The sequence below is a fragment of the Poecile atricapillus genome, chromosome 15, assembly GCF_030490865.1.
Source record: "Poecile atricapillus isolate bPoeAtr1 chromosome 15, bPoeAtr1.hap1, whole genome shotgun sequence".
NCBI classification, from domain to species: Eukaryota; Metazoa; Chordata; class Aves; order Passeriformes; family Paridae; genus Poecile; species Poecile atricapillus.
Window position 1 is genome coordinate 6,429,809 of NC_081263.1, and position 19,576 is coordinate 6,449,384.

The 19,576-nt window shown below is 43.8% G+C and overlaps 2 protein-coding genes across 2 annotated transcripts in view; both read right to left on the bottom strand.

Moving 5' to 3' along the window:
• LOC131585063 (peroxidasin homolog) overlaps window positions 1-3,691 on the bottom strand; it is a 44,641-nt gene extending 40,950 nt beyond the window's left edge. The window contains exon 1 of the mRNA XM_058850754.1: window positions 3,468-3,691. Within this exon, the coding sequence (XP_058706737.1) occupies window positions 3,468-3,631 (164 nt within the window). The 5' untranslated portion in view covers window positions 3,632-3,691. The remainder of the gene's footprint in view (window positions 1-3,467) is intronic.
• Window positions 3,692-7,009: 3,318 nt separating this feature from the next.
• Window positions 7,010-19,133, bottom strand: PCMTD2 (protein-L-isoaspartate (D-aspartate) O-methyltransferase domain containing 2). Its single transcript, XM_058850761.1, has 6 exons — window positions 18,950-19,133; window positions 16,294-16,622; window positions 14,938-15,040; window positions 12,993-13,164; window positions 12,055-12,178; window positions 7,010-10,505 (listed from the first exon to the last, which is right to left on the bottom strand). Exons 2-6 carry the CDS (start codon window positions 16,598-16,600, stop codon window positions 10,123-10,125), a joined length of 1,089 nt encoding a protein of 362 aa, XP_058706744.1. The 5' UTR covers window positions 16,601-16,622; window positions 18,950-19,133; the 3' UTR covers window positions 7,010-10,122.
• Between the last annotated feature and the right edge of the window lie 443 nt (window positions 19,134-19,576).

Here is a 19,576-nt window from a genome sequence, read left to right on the forward strand (position 1 = left end):
GTGCATTTAATGGCTGCATATAAGATTATCACACAGAGAGGAAATGAGTAATCCCTTCTTCAACCCAAAACACACGACAGAGACCACAAACAGAGCAGCATTTCCAAGAACTCATTTGCTTAGTAAACCTTTCCCCAACAAATGTATTAAATTCCTTCTCAAAATGTGAGAGCTCATTAATAGACTAAGAGAGCTACACCCTCTCCTACTCCAGCCTTCCTCCTGCGGGAGGAAGAGAGGAACTGAGCAGGCACCAAAAGCAGCCCAATGAGGAAGGGAAACAAAACTCGTCAAGCCATGCTTACACTGCCCAATTAGCAACCAGGTCTGTGAACAACTGGGTCACTTTCAGTTCATGCCAGCGATGTGTTCAGATCCCGGATCCTGCCCTGAGCCCTCAGCTATGTTTCTCCAGCAGTACTCATTCATTACGTGCCCTGCATAATGCAGAAAGAAGAATAACCCATGGATAATTGGATTGCAATCCATTAGCTGCCAGCCAGAGGGGAACTTCTTTCCATGGATTTCTTCTACTCATGCCCACACTTTTCGAAGCTTATTGTTTTAAATGTCACACTGCAGAACAAATGGCTGCGAAGGTTAAAGACCTATTGAAATTTTCAGAGTGTATGTTCCACAGCTGTTCCCTTCCTTGGGCTGCTGGCTGGAAGAACTGCCTGAATCCCAGCGGTAACCAGCAGATCACATCTGGATAATCGTGTTCCAATTGAACAGACACCAGCCAAAATAAGTTTGCAGTTCTACACCGTGAATTTTTATGGCTTATCTGTACATGTGGTCATTCCTGCCATCCCAGTCCCTGCTCAGGATAAAGCAAGCAGACTCCATTACCAAAGATAAATAGTCTACTGCTAAAACCAGACTTTGGGCCAGATCCTCAGCTGTACCCAGCTGGGATTGGGAAGGGAGGAGGGAAATGGCGACCCAAGAGGAGCCAGTAACAGCTCATCAATCCTGGAGCTGGTTTCATGCCAATCCCAGCATCGCTCAGGGAAGGCGATGGGCGGCTCCGAGTGCTGCCAGCTGGCTGCAGCCCCAGGGGCCATCTGCCAATGGGGAAGCACAGCCTATGCCAGCTAGGAGACTTCCCCACTCTTCCAGGATTCTTAGAGAGGGTGGCACGGAGTCATGGAGGTCAGAAAGTCCCAAACTCCCAACTTCAAAGCAAACTCCATCTGGAAACTGCAGCTGTTCTTCGAGGGAACCGAGCTGGAGCCTGGGATCCGCGTCTGGAGCTGCAGTCACAGACTCAGTCCTGTTCACACCAAAGATTAACTGTGGAAAATATCCCAATCCCACATTTTCTGCTCAGAATAACTCCGTGATCAAGACTATTCTTGCTGTAATTCCAAATGTTCAGTCTGACACAAGGGTTCTCCCAGGAGAAACACTAACATACCAAAAAAGCTGGAGACGTCAAGGCTTGGTTAAGAAGCATTCCTTGATCTTCCACAATTCAAAGAAAGTTTAATTATTCAAATGCTATTTATAACAGATATAAATGGGATGTTGGCAGGGAAATGCGTTTGCATACATTAGATCTTCAAGATAGCCTGACAGTCAGGATTTTTCCTTGCCACACAAAGGCCCATGATCTGCCAACACAGAGCACTCACCAGGCTCATCTGTCTTTATGTCTATGAGGATCTTTGACCATCAATATGTGGATTGCTTAAAATTATGCAGACAGTGGTAAAAGAGCATAAAATGGATAAATCACCTTAAAAAATACTGGTTCATGAAGAGTCATCTTCCTTTGCAATATTGCAATTTTTATATCTCACACCTACACTATTTCTTTAATGTTTTAAAAGCCAATTTCCCACTCAAGGTGGTGCAGAGGATGAAGTGTGCTGCTACCAGAGGAAGCTTGGAACCACACCATCCCAGAACTGGGAAAGAGTTGGTGACACAGTAAACTTCCCCCCTCTGCAGTCAAACGATATCTAGCAGAAACACACTCAGGCTCCACTGTGACAGCAAATGGTGCCTCATTTCAAACAGAGAAAAGGAATTAAGCTTCAATGATCTCAGAAATACTTCAGTTCAGCCAATGGAATAAACCTTTCCCTCAATAAAATCTAGGTTTAAACAAGGAGGAACATGTCACTTTGCTAAAATAAGTGTCAGGGTATTTTAAATATTTTAATATCTCAAGATGCAGGGGAATAAGGGGAAGAAAAAGGCTGGTAACGAGTGTGAAGAGTCAGATGCTGCAAGTTACTGTAAGAGCACATAAGCACTGCCCAGTGAGCAAGTACTGAGCAGGGTCATACTGAAAATAATCATTACAGCACCAGCCCAGGCAGAGAGAAAGCTTTGGCAGTCGTAGCAAGTGCAGATCCCACCCTGTGGGCCACCAGTGCAAGAACCTCTGTGGTCTCCACCCACCAAAGCAGCCCTGGAGCTGCCCAATGCCAGCATCCTGCCCACAGCACGTTCCTCTGGCTGCCAGCAGAGAAAGTGCATTAGCAATATTAGTGAGATGCTGTTGGGAGAAATGCTGGTATGGATGTGCCAGCTGAGATAAAATTGAGTTTGTTATCAGCAAAGGGAAAAGTTGCTCAAACTCGTGTTGGAAAGGTTTTGCAGCTGGCAGCAGTTTGAGGAGGATGAGTAAGAAGATTCATTTTTGACAAGTCTTTCCAACTATTTACAAAAAAAAGGTCATCCAAGACAAGGGATCAGATAAGAGTAGCATGAAAGGAAGGATTTTGTCACATGTCACTGCATCTTAAAGCCACCTTTAAACTCAGGATTAGTTTAGAATCACAGGGAAGTGCTCTTCTGCACCTATCAGTAAGAGCTCTTCAGGGGTCTCCAAGTTTTCAATGTCCTTTTCCTCCACCTTCCCCGTTTGAATGGACTCAGCCACCAGCTCCTTCACCTTCTTATTTCTCAAGGAATCTGTGAGTTATCACAGTTGTTACTTTCCAAATAAGCCTTAACTTTGGTTTCAATAGTTCAAGTAGAAAGTGGAAAACCAGTACTTAAAAATTCAGTAGAGAAATGGTGTTGTATATATAAGGAAAGTGTTCATGTCACTGGAGAAAAAAGCCTGAGCTGCTCTATTTCCTCTCCCTGCTACACCCATATACAAAGCTTCTAAAATGCAAACTGTGTTCCTTTCCATAAGCTCAGTTTAACATTTTTGACCTTTAATTCCCCAAAACTGTCTCCCAGCGCTTGCCCTGGAATTACTCTCATTAAATTTTTCAATTCCCTTGATTGTCCCATTAACAATTAACTGATGCCAAAAGAAGCAGTTTCTGTTTCGTGTTTTAAAAGCACAGAACAGTTCTTGAGGCAGATAATTCTGTGGGAAAATAAAAAGAGGATAAAAGAATGCCTTTGGCCTTGACTTATTTTTTTTTTTTAATTTTTTTTTCTCTTCTTTCTGAAGACCATGCAGGTAAGAAAGGCAGGAAAATGAAGTGGTTACTCACAGAATGTTTGTCTGGGGCGGGACCTCGGGGATGGTTTCCAGCATCAGATGCATGCATCTCACTGTAGTCCTGAAGCACAGGCAGCGGCTGGGGCACGAGCAGGAGAAACCAGGCAGGAGGAGAAAATACAAAAAGCCTCCAAGAGCTGAAGGTTTGATCAGCATGGTGTTTCCTGGAGTGTATTTGCCTCAATTCTGAGCTGCAGGGAGCTGACAAAAAAAGTTTCCCAGCCCCGAGGTCCAGGAGGAGGGGACTCATCAGCATGTGTTTGCAATTAAATTAAGGCAGTTTGACAGTCCAACCACCCACCCTCCTGCCATTCTGCACATCACTGGAGATCACACTGTCCCCACCCCTCTCCAATTGTGGCGCTGAAATACAAATTCTTCATTTTTATCTATTTTCGCCTTGTTGCTTCTTTTAAACTGCAAGTTAACTCCTCACCTTCTCCTCAGAAATCTGTCTGAAAGCACAATGCACCTCCATGGACAGGAACCAAAAAATGACCCCGTGCTTCCAGGGCTGAGCTGGGATGCAAAGATCCAGGGACAAGGTTTTTATGTCAAATTTTTTTGCCCTAGCACACTCTGCGAACTGAAGAGAGAGTCTTATCTAACAGCCTGACAAATATATTGTGCTGTAAGACTTTCAGGATAGAGGCTGTCTCTTGTTAAGTGTAGTTAAAACATCAAGCAAAAATATGCCTCCAACCATTGAGTGGGCAAGGGATGTAACAGATAAGGGATTTTAAAACAGAGACCACTAACAAAGCTAAATAACTTGCAAACAAAACCGAAACCCCACCCTGGAATCTATAAAGTTTCTTAGGCAGAGTAAAAGCTGATTCATTTCAAAGGTCTTTGACCAAGTATAATTTCTTTCAACAAGGATGTCATTTGGAAATACATCAGGGTTTTTGAGAAATTCAAGACAACTGAGGGGTGAAGAGGGGAAAAACCCCCATGAAATCAATGGAATTTGAACTGTAGGAAATACAGTCCTCCATTTGTTTCTCCCCGCTGGATGATAAAACTGAGATGCAAAAGGCAGGATTTGTTTCCAGTTGAATTAATCACCTTTATAGAGAAGCTACAGTGAAACCAGCTTATCTTTATGTTTCAAGCTATTACTACCCAAGCTGCTGAATGGACGGGTTGAGCACGAGGGAGGCTCACACACATTGGGACATAAATGTACTTGAGGAATGTCCAACACAGCACCATCCCACACAAGCTGGCAGGTCAAATGAAAGCTTCCCCAAACCTGCACATCTTCTTTGTACTGTGCACTACAAAATAATTAACGTGGCAAAGAAGACAAGAATGACATTTAAACCTTCCTGGTTCAGATTCTCTGCCACTTGAGCATTTGGGAAGAGCATTGGGTTTGGGGTTTCACCTAAAATTCCATGCCATGGAAGGTAAAACGTGTATTCTTTTTTCCAGCTATGAAAGAGAATTATCCTGCAGGCTTTCTGCACTTACTCCTCAGGCAATCAGCTGTTTGTTTGCCCCACCATCACTTGGAAATCAAAGCAAGCTCACTGAACTCATGGTTTTGGGCAGAGTGTCCTCTAGCGGCCACCCACCCCAACCCAGCCAAGCCTGCTCACAAAAACGGGCTGTAAAAAGCCAAATTACCATCGAGCCTTCATACAACAACTGGCAGCTGAAATCAGACTGCTCTGCTGAGTAAGCCAGGTTTTAATTCCCCTGGGGCACTAAGTGAATTAGAAGCACGTCCTCCATGTGCACCAGGCAAGGCTGGTTATGTGAAAATCTTACTGAAATTCTCTTCCAGGCTCATTGCACCCCATGTCAGCTCCTTCCAAAGCACCCTGGGCTCTGCTGGGACAGGGCAGCACAGCTGGCAGGAGCTGCTCTGCAGAGTGGGAAGATAAACAAAAAAAACGCTCTCTGCAGACCATGTCTCAGTTATTTTGAAGTCACCATTTCCCCCGGCACATCTGGCCACTTTGCAAACACGAGGAGTTTGCTTTCTGCAAAACTGAGTTCTAAATTAACCCTCTGCAACAACAACAAAATAATCCCTTTTTATTTGTATTGCAAAGAGGAGAGCTGGGCCAGGGCTCAGTCCCGTTTCTGTGGGATGAGTCCTGCCTGTGGAATTGCATTTCAGAGTCTGGCTGTGCTGTGGGGGATGCATTGAGGGGTATTTGCCCACTGCTTCGTAGGAATGGGATCTGGAGCAAAGTCAGCAGATTTAACAGAGCACAGGGAATAATTTCAGTGCAAGAAGGCAAGTTCTGCAACCCACACATTTTCTGAGCAGCAGATCTTCACCACATCCCACCTGCCTTGCTCATCTCCCGACGTGACAAACGGGATGTTGGTGAGGGTTAAGGAACACCAGCCATCCCAGGCCCCTTACTCTCACATTGATTGGTCTGATTTTCCATCAACATGACAAATTCTTTAAAAAAGAGTGTGCATTTCTCAGCAAGAACCAAAACTCATCTGAATACCAGGGATTATGTCAACCCTTGTGTCCCACGCTCCAGCATTTCCAGCCTCTGTTACACAGGCTTTTCACACCTGTAGAAAGCAAGAAAGTTGTGGGGGTTCCCTCAGGTGGGGTTTTTTTTCCCCTTCACCCTTTGTTTGTTTTTTTTATTTTTAAATCTCCCTTCTGTCCCTTTTCCTTCAGCAAAAACATTTCCCCTAGGGGACCTGCCCCCTCTCTCTACACCCCAGGGAACTGTGATGTTCTATGTTTTACAATGAAGTGAACATAAACATCATCTGATAAATTTAATTTCCTCAGTACCATTTGTATGACACATCCACAGCTTTCCAAAGCAGAAAAGTATTTTCTTTCAGCACGCATCACGTGAAGGAAAACATTAACATTGAACTAATCTCCTGTTATAGCTGGGAAAAGGACATTTATCATACACACAGATGACAGGAAGAAACACACAGATAGGCAATTATCCTATGGAATAAAGGTTAATAGATTCATTTAATTAGCAACAGCTGTATTTGCTATTATGATCAGATTCCTACCACAGCTGAAACCAAAATATTGTTCTCAATACTGGAGAAATGAAAGCCTTGAACACCCGCTCTCAAAAATCCACGTTAATTAAACACTCAGACAGAGCCCAGGGGACAAGAGGGGAGCTGCACTTCAGAATGCACAGAACAAACTCCTGACACATTTGGTTTAGGCAATTCCTTAAAGCACAGGAATGGATGAAATCCCATTTTGATACCTGTTGTTTACAGGTCAAACAGACAGGGAATTAAGTTCATTCTTTAACCACTCTGACACATCAAAATCTAGATCAGTCCTGTGTGTGGTGATCCCAAAATTCATCCTGCACAGCTGCATTACTGCAAGGTTTGGAACTCATCATCAGGGCAGGTTTCAGAGATCACATTCTGAGGACTTCATCTAAAACTACACACCTGCACCATATTGTTAAGCATTTTTCTGCTGTTTTTGTGTCTTGACCTTCAATTATGTATATAAGCACTTCCCTACAAAGTATTCTAATCACAACATGATGCAAAGCCACGTTAAAAAGGCTAAAAAGTCTTTACTGAATTTATTGATACAGAAACACTTATTAATGAAGTTTAAATTGCATAACACTTCCGCATGCCTCAGGCCAACTGAACTCGTTTTTACACAGGTTTTTTTCAGCTTACACACTCATGACTAAAGCAGCTTGAAGTTCAGTTCTTTTTGCAAATTTGCTGCAGGATCAAAACCTAAAAGGAGTCACATACAAAAAAAAAATGACAACTGCTGAGAACACAAAAGGAAACAAAGCAGGTACAATTCCTGGACAGCTCACAGATCCATACAAACCCCGCTCTGCCTCAATCCCTCTATTAGAAATGGCTACAAAACAACAGTGCAAGTGCTTGTGCACAGGGAAAATGTATTTACAATTGCCCTTTATTTACAGGCCATAAGCAATACTATTTCAGAGTTATACATAAAATTTCTACTATCTGTTTAGATCTGTGGAGTTTTTTTTTTGATAAGGGGACAATCTGACAACCTAGAACATAAATTTCCTGTATATATATATATATATTTATTCATTTATTTATTCAACCTTATCCAGGAAAAAAATAGCAGTATTTATGCATCTTATAGAAAGCTACAAAAATCTAGCAAATGTAATAAAAAAGGCAAATCTGGTGAAAAATCTGATAAAATACCTTTTACAGCTGGGGCTGGGATGGGGATAAAAACCAAACAAGGGATAAATGAAAGATAATCCTCCCTCAACTGGTCAGCTTTAACAGAATCTCTGCAAGGCTTACTAACAGGAACCTGAAGTGTAATGTCATTTTTAAAGCAACTTCTTTAGAAGTGTTGTGATTAAACTGAAGGATGACCTGGTAGCCAAAAGCAGGAGGCACCCTGGACTACGGAGGGGTGTGGAAATTGTGCCACAATGCAGAAAGGCACATACCTGGCATGACACTCATCAAGCAGAATTTTCCAACAAATAAGAGGCCACAGCCTGTAGGGAAGCACTGAGAATAATTACACACAGATTCCATTAACCCTCTATTTACCACCACATTCAGGACTTGCATTTGTAGAAAGAAATTCATGGGACTTGCCAGAATCCAACGATGGGGACATGCACTTTTAGAGGAAACCATCAGCTCAGTGGCCACACAACTGCCACACTGCAAATAAAGAAATCAAAATCCAAGGCAGCAAGATAACCTGGGCTACCATTGAGACCAGAAGTGGAGACAGGAAACCAGAGGCAAAACCCAGCCTGTGACTGTGTTACATGCTGGCAGCCACATGATACAGATTATCAGACAATATTCCCAAAGAGACACAAAAATCCTGTTAAGCAAGGAAAAGTTCTCCATCTCAGCCTTAGACATACAAGTTATTCATTTATTTTCAAAGCCACACAGAACTTTGAAACTATTTTTCATGAAGCAAGTTGTGCAACTCAGGACCATTTGGCAATACAGTCTTCACTTGTTCCTCCTCAGAAAATGAAGAGACAGCACACATTAAAAAAACTGAAAAATATCCAAGTGATACCAACTTAAGAGTTTCTGATGGGGCAATACCTTAAAACAGCCTCATTACCTGCTGAGAGAGCTTTTCATGCCCCCCAGCTTTAGGACTATTTCACATCAACACAAACTCCAGGGTTTCTTTCCAGCCTTTACCATTTTTAGGTTTTAGGTACATTTACCAAACAGGCTGAACCAAGTAAACCTCTTCTAAACACAGTATTTTATCATCCACATACATTGTGGACTCCCCATTCCTGGAAGTGCTTAAGGCCAGGCTGGATGGGGCTGGGAGCAACCTGGCCTAGTGGAAGGTGCCCCTGTACAGGGCAGGGGATTGGAACAAGATGGTCCTTAAGGTCCTTTCCAACCCAAACCATTCTGTGATCCTATGATTCCATGGCATCTCCTTCCATCACCATGACAGAGAGATGTGGGAATAAAAATTTCAGCTCACATCCACAGAACTGCAGAGTGCCAAGTCCTTCCATATGAACCTCTTAAAATTTCTACTTCATTGCTGCAGGAATAAAATCACCTACTGAGCTGAGCAGCCTCACAGCACTGTGGAACACTTGTGAACAAGTTGTATTCTGGCCACCTGCCACAGCAGGGGCACACACACAGAACACCTGAACACTGCATCTCTGGACTGCTCTCAGGTTCTGCAGACCCTCCACAAAACTCTGACTGATTTACTGCTCAGACTGGTGCTCTGCACCTCACTCTGCTCAGCCCACATGATCTGGGTTACCTCAAACGACAGCAAAACCCGCAGATACTGCCTTCAGCTGCGCAAACTCGCTGCTCTGCAGCTCTTCTCTACCCTCTTCCCTTCTCAGAATTACTCTGTAAACACAACAGTCCCAACCCTGACTACCCTTGCATCCTGTCAAGCTTTGCAATTCCTCACTTGCCTCCATCGCTTTAAAAAAAAACCACAAAAACTCCTTCTCTGGAACAGGTGTTTTCCACTAAAAAAACCAATATTTTTATAAACACTTTTTACTGAAAAATTATATATAATTTACAGGCAAAACAGACCAACCAAAGGGGAGCTGATGCTTTCCTTCTCATTCAAAACCTGGATGCCACAAGGGTAATGCCAAAAATTCTTTCCTTTCTGTAAAAGTTGTGCTTTTCGGATTACTGGAAGAAATGTGATTTGCCAGGTCAGGTTTTAACTAATAATCTTCATCCTCCGTTAAACACACACCATGGCACATACATAGCAGGTTTAGTGGGAGAGAGCACAGACAGGAAAGGTCTTTGGGGAACTGCTTAGGAGTTTTTCCCAACTGATATTCAGTAGAGCAGCCATGAGATTTTTAGGAGTATCTCCTGCAGTTAGTTTTGAGGGAATTAAATCCTCCCTTCCATAAGCAGCTGAGCACTTCACCAACTTGCTTCCTAAGGAATCCCTGCTGTAGGATAAAACTATAGCACACAACTGAGAAGAAAGAAGGAACTCAAAAAAGCTATAATGTCAAAGTTTACAGCAGCCACATTCCCCAGCCAGCCTACTGCCTCGGGTGTCACATTTGCAGGCAAGCAAGTGGGACATGTTTGTCAAGCCCTAAGGAATACTTTATTCTCTGCCTACTTTCCACTTTCTAGAAGAAGGAAAACTACTTTTCCCTGTAATAAAGCAAGTAATACTTCAAGGGATCGGGCAAAGGCAGGCTCAAGACCTTTTCTCTCAAAAAGTTTACAGGAGGGTCTGGCTTTAGTTCAGAGGGTTTGGTTTCCTCCTCCTCGGGCCTCTCCTCCTCCATGTCCTCGCTGTTGTTGTTGTCGTCCGAGGGGTTGGAGATGCGGCTGGCGAACACCTCCTTGTCCAGGAACACGATGGTTTCCATGCGCCGGCGCCGCACCCGCCTCCGTTTGAACCTGGGGGGGCTCTTCAGCCCGTTCCCAGCTCTGCTCATCGCCTCCTGATGGATGATTTTCTTGATGGTGCCTCGGATGGCGATGCGAGCCAGGTCCTGCAGGCTGCGAACGGCCACGGGGGCTGCAAGCAAACGAAACCCGTCAGCAGAGATGGAGAAACTCCCCGAGAAGTACTCCCAGGAAAAGTTCTGTTTGCTCAGATTAAATCAGGCCATTTGAATTCCCTGCTGGGATTACACAAACAGCTCTATTCAGCTCCTGTCAACTTGGATAAATTGTGTTGCAACTTTCCAAACAAAATTTAATTGTGCGTTTCTCTCATTAAAAAATTTCCTGCCTTGATTTCAAGTTGTCAATTATTCTAAGATGCACATCTTAAAGACTGTATGAATGCAGACTTAGTGGTGGGAGCTGTGACTGTTTAATGGCTCAGAACAAGGTATTTTCCTGTGGTAGGTAACTAGACCTGAAGTCTGTTTAATTCTTCCATAAAATCATTTTTCTATTGTACTGTTCCTTCAGCTTTGCCAAGTTCTGCACTTATAAAACACAAGTACTATTTATGCTCTTCAAAAACTGTTTCAGACTTAGTGGGTGAAGACAGGCTGGAAACCATTTTGTAGAAGTAATTATAGAAACATTACACTAAGTTACTGTATTAAAATGCCTCCCACATTAATGGCCTGGAAGACTATTCTGTCTTTTGCACTCATTTGCTGCCAGCCTAGAAATGCAGCAAAAGTTTTTAAAAATGTTAAAAAAAATAAAAATAAAAATGTACAGATGCACACAGATCCATGAACTAAAATGAACTAAAACTGATACAAAAAGTCCCTGTCCTCTGCCAACAAGTGAGCTTCCCTAGGACCTGAATGAAAGAAGCAGAAAATAACTACATATAATTTATGTGCAGGTCTCACTACAAAGAGAGAACGTGCTGAAACATGTACTTATTGGACTTTCTAGCATGCTGTGGACTGTTTCCTGAGCTCCTCTCTGTCATGCAGACACCTTTCCAAGTTAAGACCAAAGCCTGACTAATCTCTTTATGAAAGTACCTCTGTCTTCATGTATTCTTAAGAGGCCTCTTGACATTGAAGTCTTAATCTAAAGATTGGGGCCACTGATACGACCTGCATTTCAACCAGCTAACCAACTGCACAACTTGTATCCCTCAAGCATTCCAGGTCCAGGATAATTCTGGATTGCTGGGGCTGAATGTCTTTGAGTAGATACAACCTTTGTTCACAGGTCCTGCTTGTGTATTTTCCCCTCCTTGTGGCACAGTGCCTGAGAACCATGACAGGATTCAGTCAGTTAGGACTGGAACAGAATGTGCGAAAACAAGGATAAAACACCCTGCAAAGTTCAGGTACAAGTTCACAAGAAATCATTTGTGCTTAGAATGATGGCCCAGTGGAAGCTGTCCCTGTCCACAGCAGGGACATTGGAATTAGATGATCTTTAAGGCCCCTTCCAACCCAGGCCATTCTGTGAGTCTGTGATTTAGAATCTACTTCATTCAACTCCAATGTCTGCACAGGACAGACAACTGCTCAAAAAAAGGAAGGACTTGGAGTAATTTTCCTTGAAAGGATTGCCAGGGATGTTACAGCTCCCAGGCAAGCAGCAGAAGGAACTCTTCCATGCTCAGGAATGTCTGTACTCACGCAAGTGAACGAGCCTTGATTTTCCTGAATCTGCATGGTTTGGCTGAATCAAAGGTGCAAAAGAAACAGCAAGAATCTTCTTTGTCTCCCAGGCAGAAGGACCAGTCCGAGTTATCTTGGTCAACTGAAGCAAAACAAGGAGATTATTGTCCATTGTGGGAACTACAATGAGATTTTTGAACAAAAAAATGAACAAATGACTTTTCTGCCTCAACAAGTTGAAGTACTGGAAGCTGCAATAGTAAAAGGTGATAAGGAGAAACAACATTTTTTAAAAAAAAAAAATAAAAAAGGGAACTTCTTGCAGGATTAGCCCCAGGTAACTTCATCTAGTGCAGTAGAGCATGGGCACTGGTAATTTGGGTCACTCTTCTTCCCCAGATCTTCCTCCAGGCTGGACCAGAGCAGCTGTGTCTGACCTCTGAAAACTCCTGAGTCACCACGAACACTCACTCCTGGAAAGGTCTCCAGATCAAATCTCCTACCCCAGCCCACTGCCTCTTACTGGGAAGAAACCCTGCACCCTGCTCCTCTCACGTTCCCTGACAGAGGTAAAAGGTCAGGCATGTAACCCACTTTTAACTAAAATGAATCCACTGACACTTGTAAATGGAGACATCCTGCATGCTTCCTTCAAGAGCCAGTCAGGGTGCAAAAAGTTGTGTTTTGCCATTAGGCACAACACTAAATTATATAAGTAAACAAAGCTTTGTTCACATTTTCTGCAGTGTGGAAGCAAAATTGCAATTAACAACAGATTGCAATATACAGAAGACTGCAGAACTACAAATTTCTTAAATATCAGTTTTCAATCAAAGTCAAAAACAGTGCAATTAATTCTTTCTTCAGCCTCCTACAAGGGGAAGATTAAGGAACGGCTACTGACTAAACCAAGATCAGAATTAAGAATAACTGAAATATTAAAAAAGGTGCTCAACCTTCTCTTCTAGAGGCATGACAAGAATTCCTCCAACTTTCAACAGGTTCTTCATGTAGTCCTCGTGCTCCTTCTGGACTCCAGCACCACAGTAAACACGGTCATACTGAGTGCAGTCTGGAGAAATCTCTAAACAATTGCCAATGACAAAGGATGGCTCACAAAATTCAAACCTGAAAATGTAAAAGACTTGCATTAGAAAAGAATATGGCAATTTATTGAATAAATGACTTTCACAATTCTGGAAAAATTGAACTGTGGAAAACACCTGGAAAAACCCCACAGTTTTACAGGATTTCCCCTCCAAAGCCCACCTATTCTAGACATTATTGTAACAGTTAGACCACAGTTAGAAGTCTCCAAATCACAGCACAATGAGGTCAGAATTCATGGATTAAAATCTCCAAAGGATATGGATGTATAATTTCATACTTGAGCTGCATGTAACTCTTTAGAACAAGCTATTTTTAGTCACCTGACGCTGACTCAGCTGTAATATGCAAATACAAATATTAGACCTGCGCTTCCAAATGTCAAAGTATTTTAAGAACTGCACCTGGGTTTATTTTATATTTTCAAAGGCTTTCAACTGATTTTCAGATGTGGGGAATTAGCACCTGATGCTACAGATGTAAGCTGTGCTGAAGCCAATGGAAGTTTTGCCATCAGCATCAAAAGAACTGTGAATTCACCCTTCATAAAAAAGACTTTTTGTCTACAGTATTTCTGACTCAGTTCAAAAGAAAAATGAGTGTTTCCCTGATGCCTCTGGTTTTTTTACAAGCTCCAAAACTCCCTAAGGTTTAAGCCCTATATTTAAAGGCTGATTTTGGTAAAAGTTGTTCAACACATTCATTCTTTCACTGGTATCATGAGTGGCAGCTCAACATAGCACCTATTTATTCCTAAACGCTTCCTGGAGCTTTCTGGGTTTGCAAAGAGTGCTGGACATTCAGAGCAGCCAGAGAACAGTTCCTGCACATGCTGTTCCAGGAGCACAACCCAGCAGACATCACTCAACAAAGCCAATTTTCCAGGCATGTTGATTTCTGAATTCAGCTCGCTTTTGCTCCATAGCTATATTTGTCTGAAGAAAGCCTTCCTTAAAACATCTCCTCAAACAATAGCAACGTGACTAAAAAAAACCCTGTTGAGCACCATCCATGCCACAAACTTTCAGTCTTCTGCCAACATGCAGGAAATACAACCCCCTCCTCAGCAGCTTCCCAGGGCAGCAGGAACAGCCAAAGGCTGAGTAGCCTAAAATCCTGCATGTCATGATTTTAATTTTCTTCCTCCCAGGAGAGGAGGATAGCAGGTATTCACAAATGCTTTGCTTCTCCATTTGAACAAACTGTGAAACAGATCCAAAAATGTGACAGGCACAACTTTTATTGCTGAGGTTACTATTGGCAATGGTTATCTAGCTGGGAAGTTATTACTTGTGACAGCAGCAGAATGGAGGGTCTAAGGAAGAACATAAATCAAATCCCAGGCAGTTTTAGTACCAACTTAATCATCATAAAACTACCTTCATATTTTAAAATGCCATTTTTCCTTCTTCTCAGATAAAACATATTAGGCCACCACAAAAACCAGTTCATAATCTCATCACCATGCAGGCTCTCACAGATCACAAGCACAACCAAGTATTGTCAATTACAAGTTTTAAGCTGTTACTGCAAGTGCATTTAAAAATAAACAGACTTCCTCAGCTCCCTCTAAGCCCTGCAACATCAGCACTGCTATTAAAAACATGGCAAACATTTCTGAAACTCCCCCACAACACACACAGGCTTCGAAGGTCACACATTGCAGCTCAGCAAGCCTAAGGAGCCTGAATCCTCAGATTACCCTGAATCCAGAGGGACCACATGGGAGCAAGAACTGACCTGAGTAAAGCCAAAAGCACAAAATTAATCCCAACAGGCATTTTGCGCTCTTACTTGTCAAAGCTGTCGCTTGTTTTAATGAAAAAGTCCAATTTCTGCTTGGCGTACTCGATCACGTCAGAGTGAAGCTCCACACCGTGGTTAACCCCAAAAGGACCTGCAAGTGCAGAACAGCAGGGAATGGCAACAGCAACAACACAAAACCCAGCAGGATTAATGCACTTTGGGTTCCTTCCTCCAGCAGATTGTTCCATGTGTGTCAGGGTCGGTGTTTGGGTAGGGTCAGCTCTCTCACTGCTACAATGGGATGTGCAACCCTGTACCTGCAATTTCTGGCAACAAAAGAGCCTCTCTGCACAATTGATTCTGGATCATTTGTTCTTAACTATGCAGGAAACTTCACTATAGGAGGGAAACACTGATGCCACTGCTGTGACAGTGACCACCTGGAAAAAAATCCCAATGGCCTGCATGTTTTAGCATATCCATACTATTTTTATACCCCCTTGCTGATATGCTAAAAATCTCTGCAATTAATCAGGAACAGTCATTATACACTGTACCTCAATTAACAGCAAAAACAAACTGGAGAATACAGAAGTTGTTCAGCAGTCATGCTTTTTATTCAGAACTGACAGGGTAACTTTTGGAAAAAGAATATAAAAGCCCTGGAGTTACATATACCAATATGTATTCTAAGTAATGTCAGCAAACCTAGGAGGAAATCACAAATGGGAAATGAGACTTTACTCTGAGAATAAACATCCCAGAAGTTAAAATTCTGGACATTCCCCCAAAATTTAAGTAAGTACCCTACAGCCACTTGCTATCTATCCTGGCAGCACAACTCTGACTGAAACACTGCAGGGGAATTTAAATTGCCCAATTATACTTGGATGATTTGCTTTGTGCCACTGTTGATGTGGTCACAACATCAGTTCTGCTGCACTGAAGTGTTTTGTAGAGCATACTCCCATTTGTGCAATGGGAATTAAGAGTCAAAAGTGGATCTCAAACATGTCTCAGCCCAGACAGGACTGTGAACACAAACCAGGTACAGTCACAGCTTTTGTGGACTTGCTCAGTCCCACTCTGTACTCCTGATCCTGACCTCCAGTTTTGCTTAAGGGGAAACAAACCCAGGTTTGTGTCCAGACCTGCAGGAATCCACTACAGCCACCTCTGGAACTACACTGCTGCCTGATCTGATCCACCACAGAAATCTGGATCCCATCCAGTTCCAGAGAAGGTTGTGAGAATCCTGATAAATTGCCGAGTTGGATTAATGCATTCTTTACTTTCCCAGCTACCTTTTTAGCTTCATTAGTGGAGGAATGCCTCATCCCTGATTTCAAAACCTGTTTTTAAAGCTCTAGCACAAACAGTTAATGTGACTGAAGAGGTATTTACCCAGGATGAGTCCAACCATGGAACTCAGATAACCAGTGCCACTGCCAAGGTTCAGAAACGACAGCCCTGGTTGCAGGTCCAAAGCTTCCATCACCTCTGAGTAAATGCACGGTGCTGAGAGATGAATGTTTCCATGCTTCCATGCCAAGTCCTTGTAGGCATTGTCTTTGAACTCTTCAAGGTAGTAATCTGCACGATCAATGGCTCGGAATGCCTGCTCCACCAGCTCTGTCCTGATGTACTGGGCCTCCTTCAGGTTATCAATTAATTCATCGTTATCTTCTCCCGCACTCACCGCGCCTCCCATCTTCAGCAGCCTCCTGTAAACACTGAAAGTGAAATACCACCAAAACAAGGTGAGGTACAGAACATTCACTCCAACACTAAATTATGCTGCTGCACATGGGATAGTACTTTGAGAGAGGTCTTTATGTACTCCAAGGGCCATAAGCTCCAGAAAAACCTCACCCCAGCACTCGCATCCCCCACCGCAACAACACAAAACAAAATACAGCAGATCTGGCATCCAGTACCTGATACCAGTGGGGAAAAAAGTCACAATAGGCAATTTCAGCGTGCAAGGCCTGTCTTCAAACCCTCCCACCATTTTACCAGCACATCAGCTTTTCCACAGAACCCTTTTATATAAAGGATTATTCCAGCTCCTGCGCTTAGGGGTCATTTTTCACTGCAAGCCCAAACAACAGGGCAAGTTTGGGCTGTCTGTCAGAGCTCCTGTCACACACAAACTTTCTACCTCTAACAGCACCAGAGGCACCTGAAGAGACTAAGACACAGGCAGAAAATCCAGAAAAATCTCAAATTGCACTTCCTTTGAACGTGCATCAGGACGTTGACTGCACAGAGGTTCAGAACACCCAACAAAACTCTGACCTGTCAACCTTGGCAAATGCACTTCAGCAAATGCACTTTCACACAGCTCATCTCCAGAGCCTGAGCCACCACCATTAGTAAAGCACTTAGTGACAGACAGCAGCTCCAGAGAGAATTCCCACTGCAGCCTACAGGTTTTAAAGGAAAACGTATAGGGGAACAAAACCACTCAAAATTAACCTGGTTTCTTCTCCCCTTCTCGTATCTTAAGGAAAAAAATATCCTTTTCAGAAAGCACAATATGATTTTTTAAGACATGTTTATTTACAATGCCCTTCCCTGCTCACAGTAATAACCACGAAGCAGCAGCTTTGGAGTTCTTCCCTGGGATCAGAAGATCTGCCTACAGCGAAATTGTTGGGGTTTATTTGTTACATTCAGTCAGAGCAAATTATACACTTTCATTTTCTGAGGAAACAAAGCAAAGCTACAGGACTCCAAGGAGATTTCACAGTTGTTCAAATAACACACTGTTCTGATTACCTGGAGAGGCACACAAAACAGGATATACTTAGGCAGGGAACTCGAGCCAGTTCTTAATCCGTTCATGTTTCAAACACATCAATCCAGCTCAAGACCATTAATAACAGTTGAAATAAACTGCCACCACTCCCCTTTCTACAGTTACTCCTTCATTTTCTCTAGAAAATATGATTGTGTTTAATTATTTCACAGTGGGAACACATCAGGTTGAAGGTTCAGGTGGGTTAATCTACCAATTATTTTTTCCCTCTGCTCTTACACACAAACAACCAACACAGTTGGTTATATCTTTGGTTTTTTAACATTCCAGATTAAAATACTCTCTTCACCAAAGATCTTTGATTCCCTTGACTTTCTTTTATATATTTTTGTTTTCGGGCTTCCTTCATTATTTCACTCCTTTTGCTATTTAAAAAAAAAAAAAAAAATTAAAAATCTACATTTTTAGATTTAAAGCACGAATAGGAATTGTGTCTTTAACAGTGCTCCACTTTGGATCCCCAACAAATTCCTGCTGATGTACGCAAGCCCCACTGGGACAACTGGTCTGACCTGGTTTTTGCTCAGCTCCATGGACAACAAGTGCTCTTCCATTTTCTACAGCATGGAAAACAACAACAAACACAGCTAGCTGAGACATTTTCATAATGGGATGGAGGAACATCCGTGCTGTGACAGGTGTCAGTCACTTCTGAAATCATCACTTGCACTGGGCATTCACTTACTCACAGTAAAATGCATGTTTTATAGGTAAAACTTAAAACTCTGACATTCAAACCCCTCTCTTCATGTGACCCCACACCTTTGCTTAACTTGGTGGGAAATGGGAACCAAGCAGAGCTTATTTTTATCAAACTTTTCAAAACAACACACTCTTCCCTCCGCAGCCAGCCCCGGGCGCATTTTCCTCCCTCCTAAGGCAAAACAGAGATTTCCCCCAAATCTGAGCAGGGACAAAATCCACAGGCAGAAATTCGGACCGCTGCCCAAACCAGAGACATCAGAGGTGGCTTTGCGTGTTGAAACATCCTCTCGTTGCCATCTTCTCCTTGGAGAAAAACAAACCAGAACACAAACCAAGCGCGCAGCCCGACGCCTGCAACACAAGTGGGACTGGAGCGGTTCGTGCCCGGGCACAGCAACAGCGCTCGCGGCAGGGCTCAAAGCCGTGCTCAGGGCACAGGAATGCGGCTGCTCACCCCCAGCACCCTTCCAGGACAGTCCTGCCCTGGCAGCAGGCGAGGGGAGCTTATTCCGTGATTTCAGACAAAAGCGGTACCTCAACGGATGGATCGGCTCCGTTCGGCTCGGCTCCGTTAGGTTCGGCCTCTTTCGGTTCGGTTCGGTTTCGCTCGGCTCGGCTCGGCTCGGCTCGGCTCGGCTCGGCTCGGCTCGGCTCGGCTCGGCTCGGCTCGGCTCGGCTCAGCCCAGGCCGGCGCGCTCGGGCTGTAAACACTGCCCAGCTGAGCGGCGGCGGCGGCACTGCGCATGCGCGGAGCGCTCCACCGCCGCGGGCGGGGGGGGAAGGGAGCGCACCACTGCTGCCCGGAGGGGGGCGCAGTCCGGGCCGTACCACGCAGAGCCGGCGCGGGGGGCTCGACTGTACCACGGCTGATTCTCTGAGGGGAGTCCCGGGGATGGAGCCGGAATTGGCTCCATCAGATCCGGGGAAAACTTCCAGCAGCTTCTCCCAGAAGCCTCCCCGCCACCAAAACCTTGCTGTGCACACTCAGAGTCACGTACCAGGACCAGGCGCAGGCTGTGACTCTGGTTTTTCCCATGGCGCAGCTCCTGGGAACATCTCCCCATCCCAGCGCGGATACTTTCCTCCATTCCCGGCCTTTCCCAAAGTTCTTGTTCCCAGCACGAGGCTTCCTCTCCACACCTGCTCCTCCAGCTCATGGCC